We start from the raw sequence: 24,346 nt of genomic DNA on the forward strand, positions 1-24,346 counted from the left end.
TGTGAGCAATCTGAATTCCAGAAGTGAATCCCTGCAATAAAGTTTAATATAGAAAAAACAAACAAAAAAGGAACATAAGGAGCTCCTTTTTATTGGACTAGCTTAGTACTTTTTTTTTTGTTGTTGCAAAGTTTTGGGAGCAAAAAATGGCAATTTCCGCTATTGATGCAGGAAAGAGAAAGGGTAACGAAGTAACTCCTGATGCCCGTGTGTCTTTAAGAGGAGGCGCTTCCCCTGCTCTTCTCCAGCTTGCAGGCGGGCTCGGGCAGCCTGCAAGTTAGGCTGAGGCTTCCTGCTCAGCTCGTATAACTTTGTGTTACCGCTGCTGATTGTCAGGAGAAGGAATGTGGAAGTCAAGCGTGAGCTGGCTGGTTGCAGACTTGAGGCTGACAGCTTTATTCCCCCTCTGGCCCTTGATTTCTTGCATTAAGAAGACTTGAGTTTTTGGTGCTGACTGCTTGCCCCTTTCCCCATACTGTTCTCCAGCAAGATCTGCGAGCAGCTAGGCCGTGGAAGGAGAAGGTTTTGCATGCTGTGGATTGCTAGTCGCTGCTCCTGCTCCCCTTTCCCTTGCCCGGCTGTTACCACCATTGCCTTTTTTTTTTTTTTAAATGACTTGAGTGAAAGGGGGGAAAAGGAAACCTGTCAAGATGGCAGCAGCAGGAGCAAAGAGGTTATGCATCTGAGCTATGCACATGTCAGCAAAAAAACCAAAACCAAACCAAGAAAAAGAGGAAAATTCAGCTGTGAGCGGCTCCCCCCATTTTAAAACATTTTGCTGTTTGGGATGATTTTGTATCTTTTTAATATCCTAGGAGGAACATTATAACAGGGGGTTTGTCTCTCTTGGTTTTGGAAAGTGGCATGAAGATCTGGGGGAAAATGATGGTGTTTGCTGGGATGTCTCAATCCAAGTGGATGGTAATAAAGTAATCCATGTGATTGAAAGAGCCCGAAAGTACTGACGCTACACACAAGACTGACATTTAGTCACGGCTCGGGTATCTTTATGGGAAATCTAAGCGTGTACTGCGGATCGGAGGCTGATGCTGGACAGGACTTTTTTTCTTAGCGGCATGGAGTGGTGAATATGAACCTGGATCCTACTCGTCCTCCTGCTTGTTGCATTGTCCCTGCAAAAGGCTGATCTGCAGTTGTGAAGTGCACCGTCCCCGCCGGGGTTTGCAAGGGAGGAGGACTGGAGAAGGAAATCTGGCGTTCATGGAATTTTTGCGCGTCAAGTAAAGGAGCCCTAGTTTCAAAAATTGCCAGGCTAAAGTAAGTGAAGATGGCAGAAGCTGCTTCCCCTCTCTCCCCTCTGGACTTGGAAATCGACCCCGATTTCGAACCCCAGAGCCGACCTCGCTCGTGCACTTGGCCCCTGCAGGGGCCCGAGCTGCAGTCCAGTCCGGCCAAGGAGCCGGGCGACACCTCCATGATCCCGGAGGAGGAGGACGACGAAGAGGACGAGGAAGGTGGCGGTGCTGCGACCCTGGGCGGCGGAGGCCTGGTGGGGGCAGGCGGTGGAGGAGCCCTGGCGCACGAGGCTGGTGCCCTGCTCTTGTCCCCAGCTCCAGGCTCCGGGCCATCGTCGCTTGGCACAGCGGGGCTCAGCGTGACTGTCGCTGCCAGCGCAGGGCAGCAGCAGCAGAGGAAGTGCTCGTCCCGAAGGAATGCCTGGGGCAACATGTCCTATGCTGATCTGATCACCCGGGCCATCGAGAGTTCCCCCGACAAGCGACTCACCCTGTCCCAGATCTACGACTGGATGGTCCGCTGTGTGCCCTACTTCAAGGATAAAGGGGACAGCAACAGCTCCGCCGGCTGGAAGGTGAGAGAGTGGGCCTGGGACCCCCTCCCCTCCCCCCACACCCGGGAAGAATGGGTTTCTAGCAAAAGCCTTAGTTGCAACTTCACCTTTCATTTTGATGCACAGGGCAGGAGCCAACTTTTCAAAATGATTGGGGGTGCTAAGCCCAGTGGAAATAACCCCTCCCTGGACGCATACAAGGACTTTTCTCCTAGGGCTGTAGTACACACCTGGTGCTTGAGCACCCCCAATATTGAGAAAAGTCCAGGGAGGGGTTATTTCCACTGGGCTTAGCACCCCCAATAAGTTGGAGTTACAGAGCTTGCAAAAGAAAGCCTAGAATTTTGTGATCTCTGTAAAAGAGATGTTAACCGAAGTACTTAGCCCACAACGCAATATTTCTGCAGCCTTTTCATATCTATAGTGCAAGATACAAATATTTAGAATCTTGAAATCATGCTTCTTTGTTGAAAACCCTAATACCACGTCTTTCCCACCTACTGTACATATATATATTTTTGGTGGGGGCATAGATGTTACATTTCAGAGCACAGGGTGAATGAATGCCAAGGAAACGTCTAACTCCATTCTACAAAAATTGATCCTGCTGGCCATGGACTGGGACAGGAAATTTGCTTCAGTTAGAAAGAGAATCTTCTTGCTTTGCATGACATTTTAAGTTTCCAGCATTGTTGCAAAGTTTTGAATGAGCCATCAGATCGACTGGCAGTTTCTTTGGTAACCTGAGATGGGTGGGATGCAGTATTATAAATAGAATAATTACCAAGGGTAGTCCTGGGAGAATTCTGCACAGTGCAGAATTCCTCTCCTGCCCAGAAATTTGCATTTCACCTTGGGGTGGGTGGAGAACGGAGGGACTAGAGAGCTAGAGGACTGATCTTGGAGAAGCCTGAGAGAAGTTTAAGGGGGTGGAGTGTGTGTGTGTGCACAGAGGAAGAGAGTGTCAAATCTGGGTGAGGATAAGAGGCAATGATCATTTATTTATTACATTTGTACCCCACATTTTCCCACCTATTTGCAGGCTCAATGTGGCTTACATAGTACCATCAAGGCGATCGCCAAGTCGATGCCTTATGATGTCTGATATTATACGTTATTACTCAATACAGTGATTATATGAACCAATAAAAGCCATATTATTTTACAATATTGTTTTCTGAATTCCCAACTAACTAAAAATGCACTAAGAAAGTTTAATGATTTTAACAGAGAGCTTTTGCTAGGAATGCTGCCAGTGCCAGAGTATCTTTATTTGTACTTGTGATCTTGTAAAGTACCCTCCTGACAGCTAGCACAATCCCCAGTTCTTACAAATAAAAATCACTGGCCTTCTGTTTTTGTTATTTTCTTTTGCAAACGGAAAATAGGGGGAATTTTCAGAGGATCCGGTTTTTACACATTTCCAGGCCTTGTGAACGCCCATAATCTACTGATAAATATAATTGCTGGGGCACGTAATTGCCCCAGGACCTTCTCCTAGGTGGGATAATCGGAATCTGCCCCACTGCTGCACTTCAGCTGTCTGTTAGCAGAGCTCTGTTTCTGGCTTCCCTGAAAAAAGCTGAATGGATCCAGCTCAGTGTAGCCAACCAAGAGCCCCGTCCCCCTCATGTGCCTGATGGTCGGATCCTATTGGAACTGCATTGTACAGAGAGGGGGAGGGAGAAGGGGTGAACTCTGTTTACAAACATGTGGCTTGCAGTCTGCTTAGAAAGCTGAATCCAGACAGGAAAGAGGAGGATCTGGATTTGGGGGGAGGGGATGTACAAGACCAGCTGTCAGGCCCCCGGGTTTCAGGTCATCCTCACCTTCAGTTCTTAAACCATTGTCTTGGTGCTTCAGGTTGCTGCAGAGAGCTCTAATACTTTTAACTGTTTAGTTACTGCGCACCCCTATAATTGCTTTTATTCAACAGAGTGCGAATGTGAGCACTGGATTGAATTAGTTTCAAGGGCAAAGGTTAGTCTGTAGGTCAAATCAATCCAAAAATACCATTAATCGGATTGTTCTCAAGACAAAGGGCGCTAGTAGCCAGACCATTATCAGTAAAGGACTTGCAGTGCAACAAGGTAACAACGTCCTTGTGTTGGGATATTGTGTTATGTGCATTGCAGTTTGTTTTCTTCTTTGGTGATAGGTTTATTTCAGGTTGGGAGAACCTTGATTTTATTTTTTTTTTTTGTTTCTAATTTTTATTAAATGAAAATGTGTATCCAGTAACATGGGGCTGGGGGGGAGATGAGAAACGTGCTAGAGCTATTAAATCCCTGCTTTGACCAGCAAATGTCGGGTAATGTTTCAGATAAATATAAATACACTGGAGCAGTTAGCTGTGGTTCTGGTACCCCATGTGGTACATTTCTTACTTGGTTAACGTGGAGGCTCATTTTCAAAGCACATAGACTTACTACATGTAACTGTACAATCTTTAATATATATAGGAATGTCTTATAACGTCTTTTGCTGTAATACAACCATGTACTTCACCACCATGTAACCCTAACCCTCCATAAACCAAATGTAAATTCTTGTCTATTTCCAATATCCACGACGAATCGTAAGCCACATTGAGCCTGCAAAGAGGTGGGATAATGTGGGATACAAATGCCATAAAATAAATAAATGCTGTTACTTTTTTTTTTGTTTGTTACATTTGTACCCCACGCGTGGCAGGCTCAATGCGGCTTACATGGGGCAATGGAGGGTTAAGTGACTTGCCCAGAATCACAAGGAGCTGCCTGTGCCTGAAATGGTGGGAATCGAACTCAGTTCCTCAGGACCAGAGTCCACCACCCTAACCACTAGGCCACTCCTCCACTGTTGCTACTATTTGAGATTCTACCTGGAATGTTGCTATTCCACTAGCAACAACATTCCATGTAGAAGTCGGCCCTTGCAGATCACCAATGTGGCCGCGCAGGCTTCTACATGGAATGTTGCTAGTGGAATAGCAACATTCCATGTAGAATCTCCAATAGTATCTATTTTATTTTTGTTACATTTGTACCCTGCGCTTTCCCACTCATGGCAGGCTCAATGCGGCTTACATGGGGCAATGGAGGGTTAAGTGACTTGCCCAGAGTCACAAGGAGCTGCCTGTGCTGGGAATCGAACTCAGTTCCTCAGTTCCCCAGGACCAAAGTCCACCACCCTAACCACTAGGCCACTCGCCCACTGTTGCTACTATTTGAGGTTCTACATGGAATGTTGGTATTCCACTAGCAACATTCCATGTAGAAGTCGGCCCTTGCAGATCACCAATGTGGCCGCGCAGGCTTCTACATGGAATGTTGCTAGTGGAATAGCAACATTCCATGTAGAATCTCCAATAGTAGCAACATTCCATGTAGAATCTCCAATAGTATCTATTTTATTTTTGTTACATTTGTACCCTGCACTTTCCCACTCATGGCAGGCTCAATGCGGCTTACATGGGGCAATGGGGGGTTAAGTGACTTGCCCAGCGTCACAAGGAGCTGCCTGTGCCTGAGGTGGGAATCGAACTCAGTTCCTCAGGACCAAAGTCCACCACCCTAACCACTAGGGGAAGATGCACTAAAACAATCGTTAATACCCGTTGCTTACCAATTCCTCAGCGAATTGGTAAGCAACGGGAATGCATCAATGAAAGGGAATGCAAATGAGCTGCTCGTTGTAGCTCACTTGCATTCTCTATTCCCTCGGAAGCCAGTCGGCCGGTCGAGCATGCGCAGAGCAGCCAAGTGTTATGCTGGCTGCTCTGCGCATGCCAAATAAGTCCAAAAAGCGCCAAACACCCATCTCAAAAAAAAAAAAAAAGAACAAGCTGCGTGTCCCAAGTGCTCGTGAGGGACTTAAAATTTTTTTTTTAAGTTATGGCACCTTCGCTATGCCTGTGGCCATCCCTGCACCTCCCTGTGCCGCTCGGGAAAAGGAAGACGCCGCGCCATTCGCCCGCTCCACAGCCTGCTGCAGGAAGGCTCCGATGTTCCTCCCTTCCTTGATCCCGGCTCAGCCGCCACCCCTGAGAGCCCACCCCAGGCAAGAAAAGTGCAGGAGAGCGCAGTTGAGGACGTCTGTCGTCCACGTCTTCAACTCCCGTCCATCTTCCACCCCTAGGTCTCTCTCAGCCAGTCACAGCGCATTTAGCTCTCACTGGTGTCAGCTAAACGCGCTATGATTGGCTGAGAGGCCGTGGGGTGGCCGCACAATCGTTCATTAGCCCTCTCTTCAGCTGCCGATGAGGAAGGGAAAAATGTCTCAAAGGAAGATTTAAAACAGAAGATCAAGAGTAAAAATTAAGAAGTACGACGTCCTTTTTTTCTTGTTTTGTTTTGCGTGAAGGGCGTCCATAAAGGACGTCCCGGATGAGCACTTGGACGGTTGGGGTTTTTATTATTAAGTGAAGGACGTCCAAAAAGAACATCTTTGGAGTGGGGTTTTTTTTTTTTTCAGGTGAAGGACGTCCAAAAAGGACGTCCCTGATGACATTTATTTTCTTCCGATTCTTTCCTTTGCCCCAATGAGAGATGTAGACCTCCCATTAGGTTTTCCACGGTAAGGGGATCGGAAAACGGTAGTGCAGCTCATTATAATAACCTTTGGATCATCTGCATTCCGTTTTCATTAGCTGCTACCGTGATCGGAAAATGGCTCGGAGAAGCCTTTAGTGCATGCCAGGGTTTACTACTTGCTCGTTAATGGCTCGTAAGTTTAGTGCATCTGGCCCTTAGAGGCATATTTTCAAAGCACTTAGACTTACAAAGTTACATAGGGGCTCTTTTACTAAGACCTGTAGGAGCATGCATGCGTACGACGCATGTCAAATTAGAACTACCGCCCAGCTACCGCGTGCCCTGGGCGGTAATTCTAATTTTGACATGTGTCCAAAACGCGCGGCAGAAAATATTTTCTACCACATGGTACTAGCCAGGCAGTAATCAGCAGTGTACACGCGTTGACGATTACCACCTGGTTAACGCACGAGACCTTACTGCTAAGTCAGTGGACCTGTGCGTATCCAGTACACGCGCCTACACCAACGCAGACCATTTTTTGGCGCACCTTAGTAAAAAGGGCCCCTTAATAACTCATGTAGCTTTGTAAGTCTAAGCCGACTGGCATTTTTAGTGCACGCTAAATTGTAGAGTCACCCATGAAACATATGGGGACAGGCTTATGAACCTCGACATGTATACGCTGGGAGAGAGAATATGATAGAGACATTTAAATACCTCAGTGGCGTTAATGTACAGGAGGTGAGCCTTTTTCAAATGAAGGAAAACCCTGGAATGAGAGGACATAGGATGAAGTTGAGAGGAAATAGGCTTAGGAGGAATCTAAGGAAATACTCTTTCACGGAAAAGGTGATGGAAGCATGGAATGGCCTCCCGGTGGAGCTCATGGAGACGAAAACTGTGTCAGAATTTAAGGAAGCGTGGGACAGGCACATGGGATCCCTTAGGAAAAGGAGGAGTTAGTGGTTACTGAGGAAGGGCAGACTGGATGGGCCATTTGGCCCTTATCTGCCATCATGTTTCTATGTTTCTATATGGGCGACTTAGCGTTTAGCGTGTGCTAATCATTAGCACGCACTAAAAAACGCTAACACGCCCTTAACACTGCTTAGTAAACAGTGCCCTAAGCGCTTTGAAAATACGCCTCTATGTAACTTTGCAAGCGTGTGTTCTTTGAAAATGAGCATCTTTATTATTAAGAATGTATTGGAGTATTAGTAAAATGTAAGCCTTACTTTTTTCTTGGCATTCGTGTTACTACTACTACTACTTAACATTTCTAAAGCGCTACTAGGGTTACGCAGCGCTGTACAGTTTAACAAAGAAGGACAGTCCCTGCTCAAAGGAGCTTACAATCTAATGGACGAAATGTAAAGTTGGGGCAGTCTAGATTTCCTGAATGGAGGTATAATGGTTATGTGTTCTTCTCTTCTCCCCCCCCTCGCCTCCCCCCCCACAAATCAGGCTTCAGCAATCAACATTGTCACAGTTTGATGCCAGTGCAGCAAAGCGATAAGGAGGTTTGTGAAATCTTTTGCAGCACGGGACCTTTTTCAGAAAGGTCTTCCCTGCAATCTGTAGCTGTATAAAAAAAAAAATCTTTATTGACTAGAGGTCCCATGTGTTCCTTGTTCTCAGTGGCGTCCTTTTACTAAGGTTCGGTAAGCCTACCGCGCGGTAAAAGAGCACTATCACGGGATGCGCTGAGAAATGGGTGTATTTAACACTGATAAAGTTTGACCACCTCGGTGGGTGGCAGTAAGTGCTCCCAATCAAAATGGCCACACGGTAAATAGTTTCTCTTACCGCACGGCCATTTATATTCCAGAAAAAAAAGCCTTCCTTTTACCCACTGCAGTAAAAGTGGGCCTCAGCGCATGTAAGAAACACACGCCGACTCTAGCATAGGCCCCCTTTTACCATAGCTTAGTAAAAGGACCCCTTAGGGCTCTGTCGCTAGGAGGTGAAGGAACTATTTTGAATAATTTCGGACTCTTCTGAGGACGTGCACTGTTCCCAAGTTTGCCAGAGTCAACTTGCTGCTCCCTTCCACCTTTGTGAGACCTACTTACGGGATCACAACGCGCATCCAGATACATCCAGGTCATAGGTATCTCAGATCTCAAACAGAGAAATACCACTTCCAGTACCATGTTCTGCTGTTTGGCCTTGCGTCCGCTTCCAGTGTATTTACAAAACTCTTCAAAATTGTCGAAACGCATGCGGATTGTGAAAAATTGCAGGAAACCCTTAGGAAACTGGAAGTCTGGGCATCCAGATGGCAGATGAAATTTAATGTGGACAAATGCAAAGTGATGCACATCGGGAAGAATAATCTGAATCATAGTTATCTGATGCTAGGGTCCACCTTTTTTGAAGTTGATCGATTTAGACTACTTGTTTAATCTTTGTCTTTGTTCTCTAAATTGGATTATTGTAATTGTTTATATTTGGGGGCATCTAAACAAACTTCATAAAAGTTAGTTAATCCAGAATACTGCGGTGAGATTGATTGAATCACTAAATGTTATGAAAAACTTCATTGGTTAAGCATTACCATACTGTCAAACTGAGGGTTTGCCTTGGCTTCTTGCGTTTTGTAAACCGCTTAGAACATGGTACTGGCAGTCTATAAAAGTATAGTGTAATGTAATGTCTAAAACACAGGGCTTTTTTGTGGGGGTACTGAGTACTGGCACCTTTTTCATTGTCTACTAAAATTGACCTATGGCCCCCAAGTTTATGTGAAAGAACTCAGGCCCTACACATCAATTCTGCCTTGTCATAGATTATGTGACTGGTTGCAGGGGGCCTGACCATTGTGGTGTGGGTCCCTCAGTGATCACCTCACCCCTGAAGGGTGGCCTGGCATTTGAGTACCGGCACCTTTTACGTTAGAAAAAACGCACTGCTAGAACAGAATACCCAATGCGGTTTGGTCAGACAGTGCTGCGTAATTTGTTTGGAGTCTAGCATGCAACCCCACCCTCCTAGGCCTCTTCTTTTCGGTTCCAGGCTGCACCTTCACTACACAAAAGTTTGTTATTGGTGTTGGTTCACATTGGCCTCGCCGTTGCAAGTCCCTATTGTTTTCAGGGATTCCTGTGTGTGAGAACAGCATGTCTTGTTTGTCCTCTGAGAGAATGAAGTTACTCACCTGTAGCAGATGTTCTCACATACCCTCTCATGATCCCCTAGGAGTTGCATTCTTTGTTTTCTTTTTAATCTGCGAGTCCCACGTGAGTTGAGCGGACAGCAAGGCATTCATGTATGTGCGGTCAGGCCTGCCAAAGTCTTCTGAAAAGTGTAAGAACGCTGGGCAGCGTCCATAGCGTGGCTCCGTGGATGGATGTCACCCATATGTGAGAACGTTTGTCTTGCTGTCCATAGGAGAACACCTACTACAGTTTAAATAACTTCGCTTTAACTACATGCCTATCTTTGATAGTGCCCCGTACATCTAGTAGCGCTATAGAAATGATAAGTAATAATAGTAGTAGTAGTAGTTTTGTACAGTTGTCCTCTTAAGGGCAATTCTGTAATCAAGGTGCTCGCATTTACATGTCTGTTATACATATAAACGTGTAGAATTAGAATTAGACTTTTTAATTTGTAAACCACATTTATCCAAGTCGGGGTACAAAAAAAACAAACATAAAATACAAATAAAACGTACAACAGAATAGCAGTCCATAAGTAGTACTAAACAGCAATCAAGTAGAAAAAAAATGCCAGACAAAACGAGAAATCTTTTAGGTTCTTCTTAAACATGATCAATAGAAATCAAACAAAATAAAACATGGAAAAGAAAATAAGATGATACCTTTTTTATTGGACATAACTTAATATATTTCTTGATTAGCTTTCGAAAGTTGCCCTTCTTCGTATTGACAATCAAGAAATGTATTAAGTTATGTCCAATAAAAAAGGTATCATCTTATTTTCTTTTCCATGTTTTATTTTGTTTGATTTCTATAGATTCTACATGGAATGTTGCTATTCCACTAGCAACATTCCATGTAGAAGTCGGCCCTTGTAGATCACCAATGTGGCCGCGCAGGCTTCTGCTTCTGTGAGTCTGTGCAGGACGTCAGACTCACAGAAACAGAAGCCTGCGCAGCCTTCTACATGGAATGTTGCTAGTGGAATAGCAACATTCCATGTAGAATCTCCAATAGTAGCAACATTCCATGTAGAATCTCAAAGAGTAGCAACATTCCATGTAGAATCTCCAATGGTATCTATTTTACTGTCATAGTAATGCTTGAATGTTTTCACTTATATACACTGTCAGCTAGCACATTTGCTTATTTCCGATCTGACGAAGAAGGGCAACCTTCGAAAGCTAATCAAGAAATGTATTAAGTTATGTCCAATAAAAAAGGTATCATCTTATTTTCTTTTCCATGTTTTATTTTGTTTGATTTCTATAGATTCTACATGGAATGTTGCTATTCCACTAGCAACATTCCATGTAGAAGTCGGCCCTTGTAGATCACCAATGTGGCCGCTCAGGCTTCTGCTTCTGTGAGTCTGACGTCCTGCACGTACGTGCAGGACGTCAGACTCACAGAAACAGAAGCCTGCGCAGCCTTCTACATGGAACGTTGCTAGTGGAATAGCAACATTCCATATAGAATCTCCAATAGTAGCAACATTCCATGTAGAATCTCCAATAGTATCTATTTTACTGTCATAGTAATGCTTGAATGTTTTCACTTATATACACTGTCAGCTAGCACATTTGCTTATTTCCGATCTGAGGAAGAAGGGCAACCTTCGAAAGCTAATCAAGAAATGTATTAAGTTATGTCCAATAAAAAAGGTATCATCTTATTTTCTTTTCCATGTTTTATTTTGTTTGATTTCTATAGATTCTACATGGAATGTTGCTATTCCACTAGCAACATTCCATGTAGAAGTCGGCCCTTTTAGATCACCAATGTGGCCGCGCAGGCTTCTGCTTCTGTGAGTCTGACGTCCTGCACGTACGTGCAGGACGTCAGACTCACACAGAAACAGAAGCCTGCGCAGCCTTCTACATGGAATGTTGCTAGTGGAATAGCAACATTCCATGTAGAATCTCCAATGGTATCTATTTTACTGTCATAGTAATGCTTGAATGTTTTCACTTATATATACTGTCAGCTAGCACATTTGCTTATTTCCGATCTGACGAAGAAGGGCAACCTTCGAAAGCTAATCAAGAAATGTATTAAGTTATGTCCAATAAAAAAGGTATCATCTTATTTTCTTTTCCATGTTTTATTTTGTTTGATTTCTATTGATAACCTTAAGAGTGGACTAACACGGCTACCACACTCCTCTTCTTAAACGTGGCAACTGTGGTTCGTTCTTTAAGAGCAGAGGCAATTTGTTCCATTCATGTGGCGCTTCTACAGAGAATGCGCCGGTCCTAGTCAAATACAGATGGAAACAACAAAGGGCTGGTGTAGAATATTAGCGCTTTACCATATTTTTGCGTGTATAGCCTAAATCCGTATATAGCCCGCGGGGAAATTGCAAGTAAAATTCTGTAGAGTCCGCATCTTTTTATACCCCACGGCTGTGTATTACCTGTACGAAGATCACCATCAGATAATCTGCTAATACCAATGGGTAATGTAAGTCAACGTTCAGTATTAGTCATACATCGAGAAGCTTTGAACTTTCAGAGTAGTGTAATTATATTTGACTTATATATAGCATATGAATTACTTAAGGCAAATTATAGATCTGCAGCGCTTTGAGGTAGGAAGCAACTGGCAAAAGGATTGGCCACAGCTACTGTGTTACTGTTTTTTTATATTGACTTTTTGAGAGGGGTTGGCAGCAAAGGTGACAGGCAGAAGGGGGGGGGGGGGGGAGGTAAGGAAAGGTGTCGGCACACCATGTCCGCTGTTGTCACTGCAGAGATGACAGTGAGCTCCAGTGAAGGGACTGAGTGTGTGGTAATTTACTTCTGTTGATGTATTTACAGTGGCTGTGTCATTGAAGGGGGTCTGGCTCAGCTAGTATTGAAGGAGAACCCTACACAGACCACCTTGGACACTGTTTTTAGGCCTGCACTGATCCTAGACCCCGGGCCAGTCACTGTAACTTCCTTGATGCCTTTTGTTCTAATTCCAGCTGTGTTGTTGACTCTTTGTAGGACTCCTGGCAGGTCACTTTTCCACCCTGTGCCTCCTTTCTAATCTCAATTCTGTCACTGACTCAAATATGTAACCCTAGCTGACTCACTTTATCTCCCTGTGTTCTTCTGTAATTGAAATAATAAAAATATAATTGCTTCTTCTCTTGAAACTTTCATGTAGTGTGGGAACCAGAAATGTGCTTGTCAGCCATGCATATCCGAGGTAGCGCTAGCTGCACTTATTAAAACCCACCATGATCTTATGTGGATGAAAAGGGACAACATAAACCCGACATATTTTATCGGTTGTGCTCGGATCCTGGTCATGTTATCAGCTGGGAGATGATTGAAAAAAAAAACCCAGGAATACCAGGGGATTTCTGTGACATAGCACAATATTTATGAGCAAAGGGACAAAGTCCTGCTGCTGAGAGCTGAACGAAAAAAATGGCAAGAAGTGAACACTGCACTTAAAAATGATTTACACTTTGAAAATATCAGACGTACCATGCTGGGATTAGGTCAGACTAATGGTCCATCAAGCCCAGCATTCTGTCGTTGACAGTGACAAGTCCAGGTCACTGAGAAGTACCCGGTATCCCTTAATTAAGAGCTCTTTACTTGTTGCACACTCCCAAAAGAGGCAGTGGATCCCTAATCTAGCTGAGTAATAACTCTGACTGGATCTGTCTTCCACAGACTTGCCACATCCTGTAACAGCAAATGCTACAGCTTAAGTGTGTGTTGACTGAAAAAATGCTTCCTTAAATTTCTTTTAAATCTGCTGCCGTTAATTTCAGGGAGCATTTCTAAATCCTAGTATCCTCCGAGGACAAGCAGAACAGATGTATCCTTACACTTGGTTGACGTCATCCCGATGGACCCCTGGTGCAAACGTTGCTGAGGCTACTACTACTACTTATCATTTCTATAGCGCTACTAGACGTACGCAGCGCTGTACACTTGAACATGAAGAGACAGTCCCTGCTCGACAGAGCTTACAATCTAATTAGGACAGACAAACAGGACAAATAAGGCATAAGGACAAAGAGAAGCAAGATTCCGGAATCCCAAAGAGTAGCAAGATTCCGGAACCCAAATAATAGCAAGATTCCGGAATCCCAAAGACTACTACTACTACTTATCATTTCTATAGCACTACTAGACGTACGCAGCACTGTACACTGAACATGAAGAGACAGTCCCTGCTCGACAGAGCTTACAATCTAATTAGGACAGACAAACAGGACAAACAAGAGATAAGGGAATTACTAAGGTGGGGATGATAAAATAAGGGTACTGAACAAGTGAATAAGGGTTAGGAGTTAAAAGCAGCATCAAAAAGGTGTGCTTTTAGCTGAGATTTGAAGACGGCCAGAGGTGGAGCTTGACGGACCGGCTCAGGAAGTCTATTCCAGGCAGAGATGGTACAGTAAGATAAAAGGAACGGAGTCTGGAGTTAGCGGTGGAGGAGAAGGGTGCAGATAACGGATAGGAAGCCAGTGAAGTGACTTGAGGAGAGGGCTAATATGTGGCTGTATATCGTTAAGTGGCTTTTAGCAGCAGTCCCACCACAAATGTGCCAATGCCTTCCCACCCAACACTCGAGCGCAGGACCCTCAGTATTTGTTTTTTTCCGTTGATCAAGGTGGCCACATCCCGCTTATCTCCTCCAGCGCCTTTTTCTCACATAGTTGCCTTACCATGCGGGTATTTTTCACATTTTGTTACTTTCTTCCCTCTAAGTTCGTCCTTCATATTTTTCTTAGCATTTTTGGCACTTTCAGGTATTCTTGTTTTTTGCAACTCCCAAGGCCCTCTTAGACCAGAGCACCGAACTGAATTTGAGATAAGCCTCTTTTTGGCCTCACCATTGAGAATTTTGGTTTAGCAGCGGTTCTTTTTGCCGTGCCTCGGAAGAACCCCAGTGTCTTCAAAAGATGCACACAGTTCAATGATGTGATATCCAGCACTGACCCCCATAATTGGTGTGTAGGGTTCTTCGGATCTGCCTGTCAAGACCCATCTAACTTTGTTCTCTGTTCTAAAATGCAGAAAAGAACACAGGCACCAGAGGGAACTTTTTGGGACCTCGAAGTCCAGTCTATCAGCATCAGCACCGTCCAACACTGGGAGTGCACCTCCATCGAGGACCTCTCCACCACCCTTGACGTCAGGCACTAGTAGCAAGCTCCGGAACTGATCTGTATCAGACCTGATATTGAGGACATATGGATTCAACGTCTTCCTCTTTGACACCAAGGGACCCCGATGTGAGGCATTGGGAGAAAGCCAAGAAGCATCGGCCCCCTTTTGATTCACAGTGCCGGGAGCTCCGTGACATTGGCTTCGCCGGCACCCAGAAGCGTCGACACTGAGAGGACTACTTCCCCTCTTTTATTCTGATGTCACCTTGAGATCAAGAGGTATGCATGCATTTTGGTGCCGAGGCCTGGACATCTTCCAGACAGCCGAGACAAGACGCAGCCTCAGAAGTCCCGTCAGAACTATTTTGCTGAGTCTGACACAGACTGGTCATGGGAGTCTAAGGAAGAGCTAGACTGCATCTCGGAGGAGGGGTCATATAGCATACCCTCAAACCCCTCTCCACCTGATGAAGAGGAGGAAGTCTCCACCTGAACCCCTCTCCTTCACCCTAGGGGTTGATGCCGCCGACTTTGACAGGTTCAAGACATCAGCATATGGAGAGATTTTATGCGTACTATCTCTCATGCAAAACTCCTCAAGTTGGAGTTATTATCGAATAGGTGGAGCTAACTGTTTGATGACAGGATTGAACATGTAAGGTGAAAGAGGAAGCTCTGCTGCTGTGTACCACTCTGATTTGGAACCTAGAAGATAAACATCAATCAACTAGCACTGTGTTTTAGGGATTGTAATACAGAATTCTAATCCCTGTCATAAAGCTTGCGGGAGAGCTGTATTTATCCGGGGTTGCCAAAACACCTTGTCAAATGCCTTTTTCAGCATCCAGGGATGTGACCAGACCCAGGATTTTCTGGGCCTTAGCCCAGTTGATGATATTAAAGAGCCACCTCGTATTTGAAGTAGAGGATTTGCCTTTCACAAATCCCATTTCATGAATAAGGGAAGGCAGTTCAAGCTTCAGGCTTATGTCCAGGGCCTTGGCAAAAGATCTTAAATGTTTGAGTTAAGCAGCAAAATCAGCTAATAGGATCCACAGTCAGTCTCCACCCTCTCAGGCTTATAAACTACTACTACTCAACATTTCTAAAGCGCTACTAGGGTTACGCAGCGCTGTACAATTTAACATAGAGGGACAGTCCCTGCTCAAAGAGCTTACAATCTAAAAGACAAGTGAACAGTCAGTCCGATAGGGGCAGTCAAATTGGGGCAGTCTGGATTTCCTGAACGGTAAGAGTTAGGTGCCGAACGCAGCATTGAAGAGGTGGGCTTTAAGCAAAGACTTAAAGATGGGCAGGGAGGGGGCTTGGCGTAAGGGCTCAGGAAGGTTGTGCCAAGCATAGGGTGAGGTGAGGCAGAATGAGCGGAGCCTGGAGTTGGCGGTGGTGGAGAAGGGTACTGAGAGGAGGGATTTGTCCTGTGAACGGAGGTTTCGGGCGGGAACGTAAGGGAGATGAGGGTAGAGAGGTAGTGAGGGGCAGCAGAGTGAGTGCATTTGTAGGTAAGAAGGAGAAGCTTGAATTGAATGCGTTATCTGATTGGAAGCCAGTGAAGTGACCTGAGGAGAGGGGTGATATGAGTATATCGGTTCTGGCGGAATATAAGACGTGCAGCAGAGTTCTGAACGGATTGAAGGGGGGATAGATGGCTAAGTGGGAGGCTGGTGAGGAGTAAGTTGCAGTAGTCAAGGCGAGAGGTAATGAGAGCGTGGACGAGAGTTTGGGTGGTGAGAGGAAAGGGCGAATTTTGCTGATGTTAAAGAGGAAGAAGCGACAAGTCTTGGCTATCTGCTGGATATGCGCAGAGAAGGAGAGGGAGGAGTCAAAGATGACTGAGGTTGCGGGCAGATGAGACGGCATGTGACTCGAGCTGGGGGGGAGCCACTATATCAAAAAAAGATATAGTGGAATTAGAAAAGGTGCAGAGAAGGGTGACAAAAATGATAAAGGGGATGGGACGACTTCCCTATGAGGAAAGGCTGAAACAGCTAGGGCTCTTCAGCTTGGAGAAAAGACGGCAGAGGGGAGATATGATAGAGGTCTATAAAAATAATGAGTAGAGTGGAATGGCTAGACGTGACTATTTTGTTTACTCTTTCCAAAAATACCAGGACTAGGGGGCATGCAGTGAAGCTACAAAGTAGAGGTAAGTGGAATGGAATACGTGGATGTGAATCGCTTGTTTAGTCTTTCAAAAATACAAAGTTAAAGGAACCACAAAATAAACAGCACAGTAAGCAGGATATAGGAGATACGTAGGAAGAGAAGAGGAACAGAGCATGGCTATCCATGTCGCCTCAGACCACCACACCAAAGAAAGCAAGGAAAACCACCATTCATGATGTATTGTAAGCCACATTGAGCCTGCAAAGAGGTTGGAAAATGTGGGATACAAATGCAATAAATAAAATAAAAATAAATAAAATAAGAGTCCATTACAGATCCTATGTACTCCTCCCAAGCTCTCTTGAATTCAGATACGTTTTTTGTCTCCACCACCGCCACCTGGAGTCCGTTTCACGAATTCACCACCCTTTCCACGAAGAAATATTTCCTTGGGTTACTTCTGAATCTGTTATATTTTGCATTCATCCTATGCCCCCTCATTCCAGAGCTTCCTTTTAGTTGAAAGAGACTCGCCTATGCATTTCTGCCACGTAGATATTTAAACATCTGTGTCATATCTCCCCTCTCCCGCCTTTCTTCCAAAGTAAGTACTTTCATGACTGCCTACCTTGGGAAAGATAACTCTTTACGCTGGATTGAAAGAGGGAGTGCATTTTATAATACTGGTGATAGGTAGAAAAATGTATTTGTCTTGTAGATGCAAACTGTGGTCGAAAAATGAATGGAAAACATAGGTGATGTTTAGTGGTTAAGTAAAATGTCCACTATAGGCCTCACATTTACAGCCCAAAACAATAGTGATAAGTACATAAGTATTGCCATACTGGGAAAGACCAATGGTCCATCGAGCTCAGCATCCTGTTTCCAACAGTGGCCAATCCAGGTCACAAATATCTGGCAAGATCCCAAAAATGTACAAAACATTTTATAGTGCTTATCCCAGAAATAGTGGATTTTCCCCAAGTCCATTTAATAAAGGTCTATGGACTTTTTCTTTAGGAAGCCGTCCAAACCTTTTTTAAACTCTGCTAAGCTAACCGCCTTTACCACATTCTCTGGCAACTAATTCCAGAGTTTAATTACACGTTGAGTGATGCAGCTGCAATGTACTTCCAGGAAAGAAAGGGATAATTCCAACGGCAGTTACAAGCCTGAAAGGCAGTGATACTACTTAAGGTTGGATGAGTAACATTGGGGAAGGAAGAGGGGTGTCAAGTTATTTGTGGAAATTTATATGTGCATTTTCTCAAAATGGAAAAATCATCCCTGAGCAGACTGAGTGGGCCATTTTGGTCATTGTGTGCCTTGATTAATTCTGTTACTGCATTACAGTAGCACTGAGGATAATTTTAAAAAGGTATTTCCACAAATAAAACAATATTTTGCATGCAGAAATAGGCCATTATAAAATTGTCTTCTTGATACACACACAAGTTTACTGGATTTGAGTGGAGGCATTGCCAGGGCAGGGTTAGAGAGGGATTATCATTTCCATGTATCGTTCATAAAATGCTCCTTTCTGAATTTCTGATCTGAAGAAGGGTTACCTTCGGAAGCTCATCAACAAAATGTATTAAGTTAATCCAATAAGTATCAGCTTATTTTCTTTGTTTTGTTTTATTTCTATTTATTACCTTTAAAAGTGGACTAACATGGCTAACCTACTACTTTACCTAAAATACACATGTATGTGTGCAAATTAATTCAGAAAATTGTGCATGCCAAAGAGCAGGGATTGGTATTCACAGCGATTTAACCTACTACTACTTACCACTTCTATATCGCTGTACACCATACATGAAAAGAAAGTCCCTGCTCAAAGAGCTCACAATCTAAATAGGATAGGCAAACAGACAGAACAACTAAGAGGTAAGGGAATTAAAGAGAGGTGGGGATAAAAGGGTACAGTGCAAGCGAGTAGTGGTTAGGAGTCAAAACCAGCGTCAAAGAGGTGGGCTTTCAGCCTGGATTTGAAAACGGCCAAAGATGGGGCTAGACGTACAGGCTCGGGAAGTCTATTCCAGGCGTGAGGTGCAGCGAGATAAAAGGAACGGAGTCTGGAATCAGCAGTAGAGGAGAAGGGGACAGATAAGAGAGATTTATCTACAGAATGGAGTACCCGAGGGGGGGGGGGGGGGCGTAGGGATAGACAAGAGTGGAGAGATACTGGGGAGCGGTAGAGTGAATGCACTTATAGGTCAGTAAGAGAAGTTTGAACTGAATGCGGAAACGGATAGGGAGCCAGTGAAGTGACTTGAGGAGAGGGCTAATGTGAGCGTAGTGACTCCCGCGGAAAATGAGTCGCGCAGAAGGGTTTTGGACTGATTGGAGAGAGATGGCTAAGTGGGAGGCCGGTGAGAAGCAGGTTGCAATAATCTAGGCGAGAGGTGATAAGAGTGTGGATAAGGGTTCTGGTAGAGTGCTCGGAGAAACGGTTCCTGGCCAGTTAAATCACTTGCTCAGGGCTAAACAGTCATTTGCAGCGGCACTAAACCTGTTAGTGTTGAACTAAAAGCCAGCTATTTTGAGGGTGTTCCAGGGGCAAAGTTGGCTGGTTAGGACTGACTTGTAGGCAGCAGTTATCTTCACTCAAAGCTCTGGAACTCTTTGCAGGAGGATGTGGTATCAGCGGTTAGCATATCTGGGTTTAAAAAAGGTTTGTACAAATTCCTGGAGGAAAAGTCCATAGTCTGCTGTTGAGACAGACATGGGGAGGCCACTGCTTGCCCTGGGATTTGTAGTATGGAGTGTTACTTCGGTTTGGGTTTCTGCCAGGTACTTGTGACCTGGCTTGGGCACTGTTTGGAAAACAGGATACTGGGCTAGATGGATCATTGGTCTGCCCCAGTATGGCTACTCTTATGTTCTTATGCGGTAACCCATAGCCGGTTTAAGTGCCGACTATCACACACATCCAGCTATGTGTTAGACGGCTCTGCAAACACAGAAATTCAGTGCCAAAGTCTGGAAGTGGCGTTGAATTTCTGAGCTTAACACCAGCCGATTGCCGCTGACGGAATATCGGACCCATAGATTTCCGGGGGTAATTTCCAGAGTGGGAATATGGGTATGCTTTTGGGTTAAAAATGTATTGGTTCCTCCAACGGAAAAAGTATGCTTGTACTATTTGTAAATCGATGCAGCTATAAAATTTCCTCCATAGTAGAGGCCTGACAGTTAAGGACTGGTTGAGGCACTTGGCCTGCCATGTTGTTCCATTTACACTTCTCTAGTTAAGGATATCTCCCAGCTGTCAGCTACACAAGCTTAACCCTCCATGGCATATCACACCTTTTTTGTTTTTTTGTCAGCAGCGTGTGGCTGCTGTAGTGTTCTACAGTGTGGGATTTTGGAGATTTTCAACTGTTTCTGGTGCAAAATGGGTGCTCATGGTGTCATCAGCAGAGATCTGACTTCAGAGTAAGGTGCAGAGAAGGGCGACAAAAATGATAAAGGAAATGGAACGACTTCCCTATGAAGAAGGCTGAGAAGGTTAGGGCTCTTCATCTTGGAGGAAAGGCGGCTGAGGGGTGATATGATAGAAGTCTACAAGACAATGAGCGGAGTAGAGCGGACAGATGTGAAACGTTTGTTTACACTTTCAAACAACAACAAAACCAGGGGACACAAGATGAAGCTAGAATATGGTAGATTTAAAACAAACAGGAGAAAGTTTTTCTTTACTCAGCGTGTAGTTAGACTCTGGAACTCGTTGCCGGAGAATGTAGTGACAGCAGCTGGCCTTACGGAATTTAAATTTCCTGAGGGCAAAGTCCATTGAACATTATTAAGAATTAAATTTTTTTTTTGTTTTTTGGGGGTTTTGCCGGGTTCTTGAAGCCTGGATTGGCCACTGTTGGAGACAGGATGCTGATGGACCCTTGGTCTTTTCCCGGTATGGCGGTACTTATATACTTCTGGAGTCTAAAATACGAGTCGGCAAGGGGCTATATCCACTTGTCCAGGCAAGGAGCTGTTTTGAATTTTGAGCAGAGAGTTCTCTTTAAATGGCTGACCCACACATGTTCCAAGCTGGAATGTTTGTGGCTTGTAGTTGCCTGACGTGCTGTGAATTTCAAACCATTGATTTTGTGGTTATACACTTCAGAACATTCCTAGAACTCATTCACATTATACGACGACGTTGCTGTGAGCCCAGGTGCCATTCAGAGTACAGAGACTTTTCGAATGGAAACATCAAAGTACCATGTGGTTTATGGTTTGAAAAAGAAGCATTTTAGTTCTGTAACTTGTTCCCACATTTGAATTGGAAATGGCTACCTGTTCACCTGGAAATAAGCCTGTATCAGCAGTGCATAGCATCTGCAACAAAGGTATGTGGGGGGAGGGGCAGGTAGCCAAATTTCTCAGACTTGCTAATGTTTTTTTTTTACTTTACAAATTTTTTTTTTAATTTCTTTTCCTGGGGACATGCAGGATGACATTTCTTACAAGTGAGCAAGGTCATCTGATGAAGCCCAGTTTGGAGCATAGTTAAGCCCTGGAATTTGTTGCTAGAAGATGTGGTAAAAGCAACTAGCGTACCCTGTTTAAAAAAAATGGTTTGGATAAGTTCCTGGAGGAAAAGGTCTGTAATCTATTGTTAAGGTAGACCTGGGGAAAGCCATTACTTACCCCTGGAGGTAGGTATCTACTTTTTGGGATCTTGCCAGGTACTTGTGACCTTGATTGGTCATTGTTGGAAAGAGGATATTGGGCTAGATGGACCTTTGGTCTGACCCAGTATGGCACTGCTTATGTTCTTAAGAGTTCTAGAGAATGCTGTACTGTGCATTGCCAGATTTTCCTATATCAGCATTGCCGTGCGGGCCACCTCAGTTCTGCATGTCCTGTGGAGTCATTAAGTGTGTTGCAGCATAATAAAAATTTTGGGGAGGAGAGCAAGCATTATATTTCTGTGCGCCTACTTTTTATAGATGTACTAGTAAATAAGGCCCGTTTCTGACTCAAATGAAACGGGCGCTAGCAAGGTTTCCTCGGAGTGTGTATGTTTGAGAGAATGTGTGTGAGAGTGACTGTGTGTGTGAGAGAGAGAGAGAGAGAGAGAGAGTGAATGTGCGAGTTTGTGTGTGTGACATATAATGAGAGTGTGTGTGTGAGAATGAGAGGCGGCATGGGCCCCCTCCCCCCTCCTTCCTCCCTCCCCCATCCCAGTTCCAGGGTTTCCCCCTCTACCTCTGCCATTCAGGGTCGTCGTCCCCCCTCTCCCTCCCACGTTCTGGGTCCCTTCCACCCCCCTCCCTCTCCTTTTAAAAAGGTTGCTGTGACAGGAGCCTTCATCAGACTTCTAGCAGCAAACGGCACAGCAGCTCTGGGAGTGTGCGTTTTTGATTGCTGTAGAGAGTCTTCAGCTCGGGTCGTTTAAAATAAAAGTAAAGAAAAGGAAATCTCCCAGCTCTGTAGCTGTGGTGCCGCATGATGGCCGAGAAGCTGCGCCAAGGGGTGGGATCCTCCGGCGCTTGCAAGTTCTGCACCGCCGTGGATACAGCTGATGATCCGGTTCTGGCGGTTCTTTTTCCTTCAGCTGGTTTGGTGGAGCCTTCGGGTGCGTCAGCGGCGGTCTGGTCTTCACGCTGCTCAGATTCGGGTCACGCTGCTGTTTTGGCCGGAACGGTGGCCATTTTGTCAGCCCTTCAAAGCGTTTTTTTTTAAATACGTAGGAGTTCACGTTGACTCGCGCCGCTGTTCTGTGATTGGACACAGTCGATGACGCTTGCGGGAACAGGACCACGAATGCTTCAATGTTTTTGTCCACGCTGCCAGCTTCAGAACGTTGCAGGTGGGTTTTATTATACAGGATGTGGTCATGCTGTTATAAGAACCTTTTTCTGCTCAGTGTGCTGCGGCGGCTAAGGAAGCAACTAGAATGTTAGGTATTATTAGGAAAGGAATGGAAAACAAAAACGAGGATATTATAATGCCTTTGTATCGCTCCATGGTGAGACCGCATCTCGAATATTGTGTTCAATTCTGGTCGATACATCTCAAAAAAAGATATAGTGGAATTAGAAAAGGTGCAGAGAAGGGCGACGAAAATGATAAAGGGGATGGGACGACTTCCCTGTGAGGAAAGGCTGAAGCGTCTAGGGCTCTTCAGCTTGGAGAAAAGACGGCTGAGGGGAGATACGATAGAGGTCTATAAAATAATGAGTGGAGTTGAATGGGTAGATGTGAAGCATCTGTTTACTCTTTCCAAAAATACTAGGACTAGGGGGCATGCGATGAAGCTACAAAGTAGTAAATTTAATACAAATTAGTGAAAAATTTCCTTCACTCATCGTGTAATTGAACTCCAGAATTCGCTGCCAGAGAATGTGTTAAAGGTGGTTAGCTTAGTGGGGTTTAAAAAAGGTCTGGCCAGCTTCCTAAAGGAAAAGTCCATAGACCATTATTAAATTGACTTGGGGAAAATCCACTGCTTATTTCTGGGATAAGCAGCATAAAATGATTTGAGCTTTTTCGGGATCTTGCCAGGTACTTAAGTACTTACTAGATTGGCCACTGTTAGAAACAGCCAGCCTGGTTGAAAAGTGAGGTGAAGGAAGCTATTAGGGCTAAAAGAAATGCCTTCAGAAAATGGAAGAAGGAACCGTCTGAAAATAACAAGAAGCAGCATAAGGAGTGTCAAAGCAAATGCAAGGCGCAGATAAAGAAGGCCAAGCGGGATTACGAAAAAAAGATAGCATTAGAGGCATTTTTCGGTATATTAAAAGCAGGAAGCCAGCAAAAGAATCGGTTGGGCCGCTGGATGACCGAGGGGTAAAAGGGGCGATCAAGGAAGACAAAGACGTAGCGGAGAGATTGAATGAATTCTTTGCTTCGGTCTTCACCGAGGAAGATTTGGGTGGGATACCGGTGTCGGAAATGATATTTCAAGCGGACAAGTCGGAGAAACTTACTGACTTCATGGTAAACCTGGAGGACGTAATGGGGCAGTTCGGCAAACTGAAGAGTAGCAAATCTCCTGGACCGGATGGTATTCATCCTAGAGTACTGCTAGAACTGAAAAATGAGCTTGCGGAGCTACTGCTAGTGATATGCAATTTATCCTTAAAATCGAGCGTGGTACGAGAAGATTAAAGGGTGGCCAATGTTTTTTTTTTAATCATTTATTTATAATTTTTTCATTTTACAAGGATCACTTGCAAAACAGTAAAACAGAGATGATTGTTTTCTTCTAATATTGTTTTAATGTACAATCTCAACAAGATAAATGGATTTTATACAATCTTTCTCTTTCTTAGACGACAAAATAAATAGGGAGAGTGAAACAAGACAAGGAGATCAATTTAAACAACAGCAAACAAAGAAAACGTGGTATTAACCCGATTATCCCCGGTTATTATTTATCTAAATCATTATTCCACATTGATCATCTGGTTGGTTTCTTCAAGACCATAACGGTGCATAGTCCATCAGTTTCATGTATGGAAACATACTTATTGTCCAATATTAGTGAAAGTAATACACCTGATTTCATTTTTTTCCCTTTTAAAACCAGAAATTGTTTAACAATACAAACCCTTGAATCTCCAATCCAATTCCCGCTGATTAAAGTAATCCCAGTTTCACA

At 44.4% G+C, this 24,346-nt stretch overlaps 1 protein-coding gene and 1 long non-coding RNA gene across 2 annotated transcripts in view; one reads left to right on the top strand and one right to left on the bottom strand.

Moving 5' to 3' along the window:
• The first annotated feature begins 299 nt into the window (after positions 1 to 299).
• The window catches only part of FOXO3 (forkhead box O3), a 186,375-nt gene continuing 162,328 nt past the window's right edge, over positions 300 to 24,346 (top strand). The window contains 1 exon segment of the mRNA XM_030199185.1: positions 300 to 1,831. Within this exon segment, the coding sequence (XP_030055045.1) occupies positions 1,289 to 1,831 (543 nt within the window). The 5' untranslated portion in view covers positions 300 to 1,288.
• Positions 1,946 to 7,056, bottom strand: LOC115467316. Its single transcript, XR_003941676.1, has 4 exons — positions 7,045 to 7,056; positions 6,581 to 6,587; positions 4,255 to 4,257; positions 1,946 to 2,021 (listed from the first exon to the last, which is right to left on the bottom strand). It is a non-coding gene; the product is annotated as an uncharacterized LOC115467316 (long non-coding RNA).

The sequence above is a fragment of the Microcaecilia unicolor genome, chromosome 3 (assembly GCF_901765095.1).
Source record: "Microcaecilia unicolor chromosome 3, aMicUni1.1, whole genome shotgun sequence".
Taxonomy (NCBI): domain Eukaryota; kingdom Metazoa; phylum Chordata; class Amphibia; order Gymnophiona; family Siphonopidae; genus Microcaecilia; species Microcaecilia unicolor.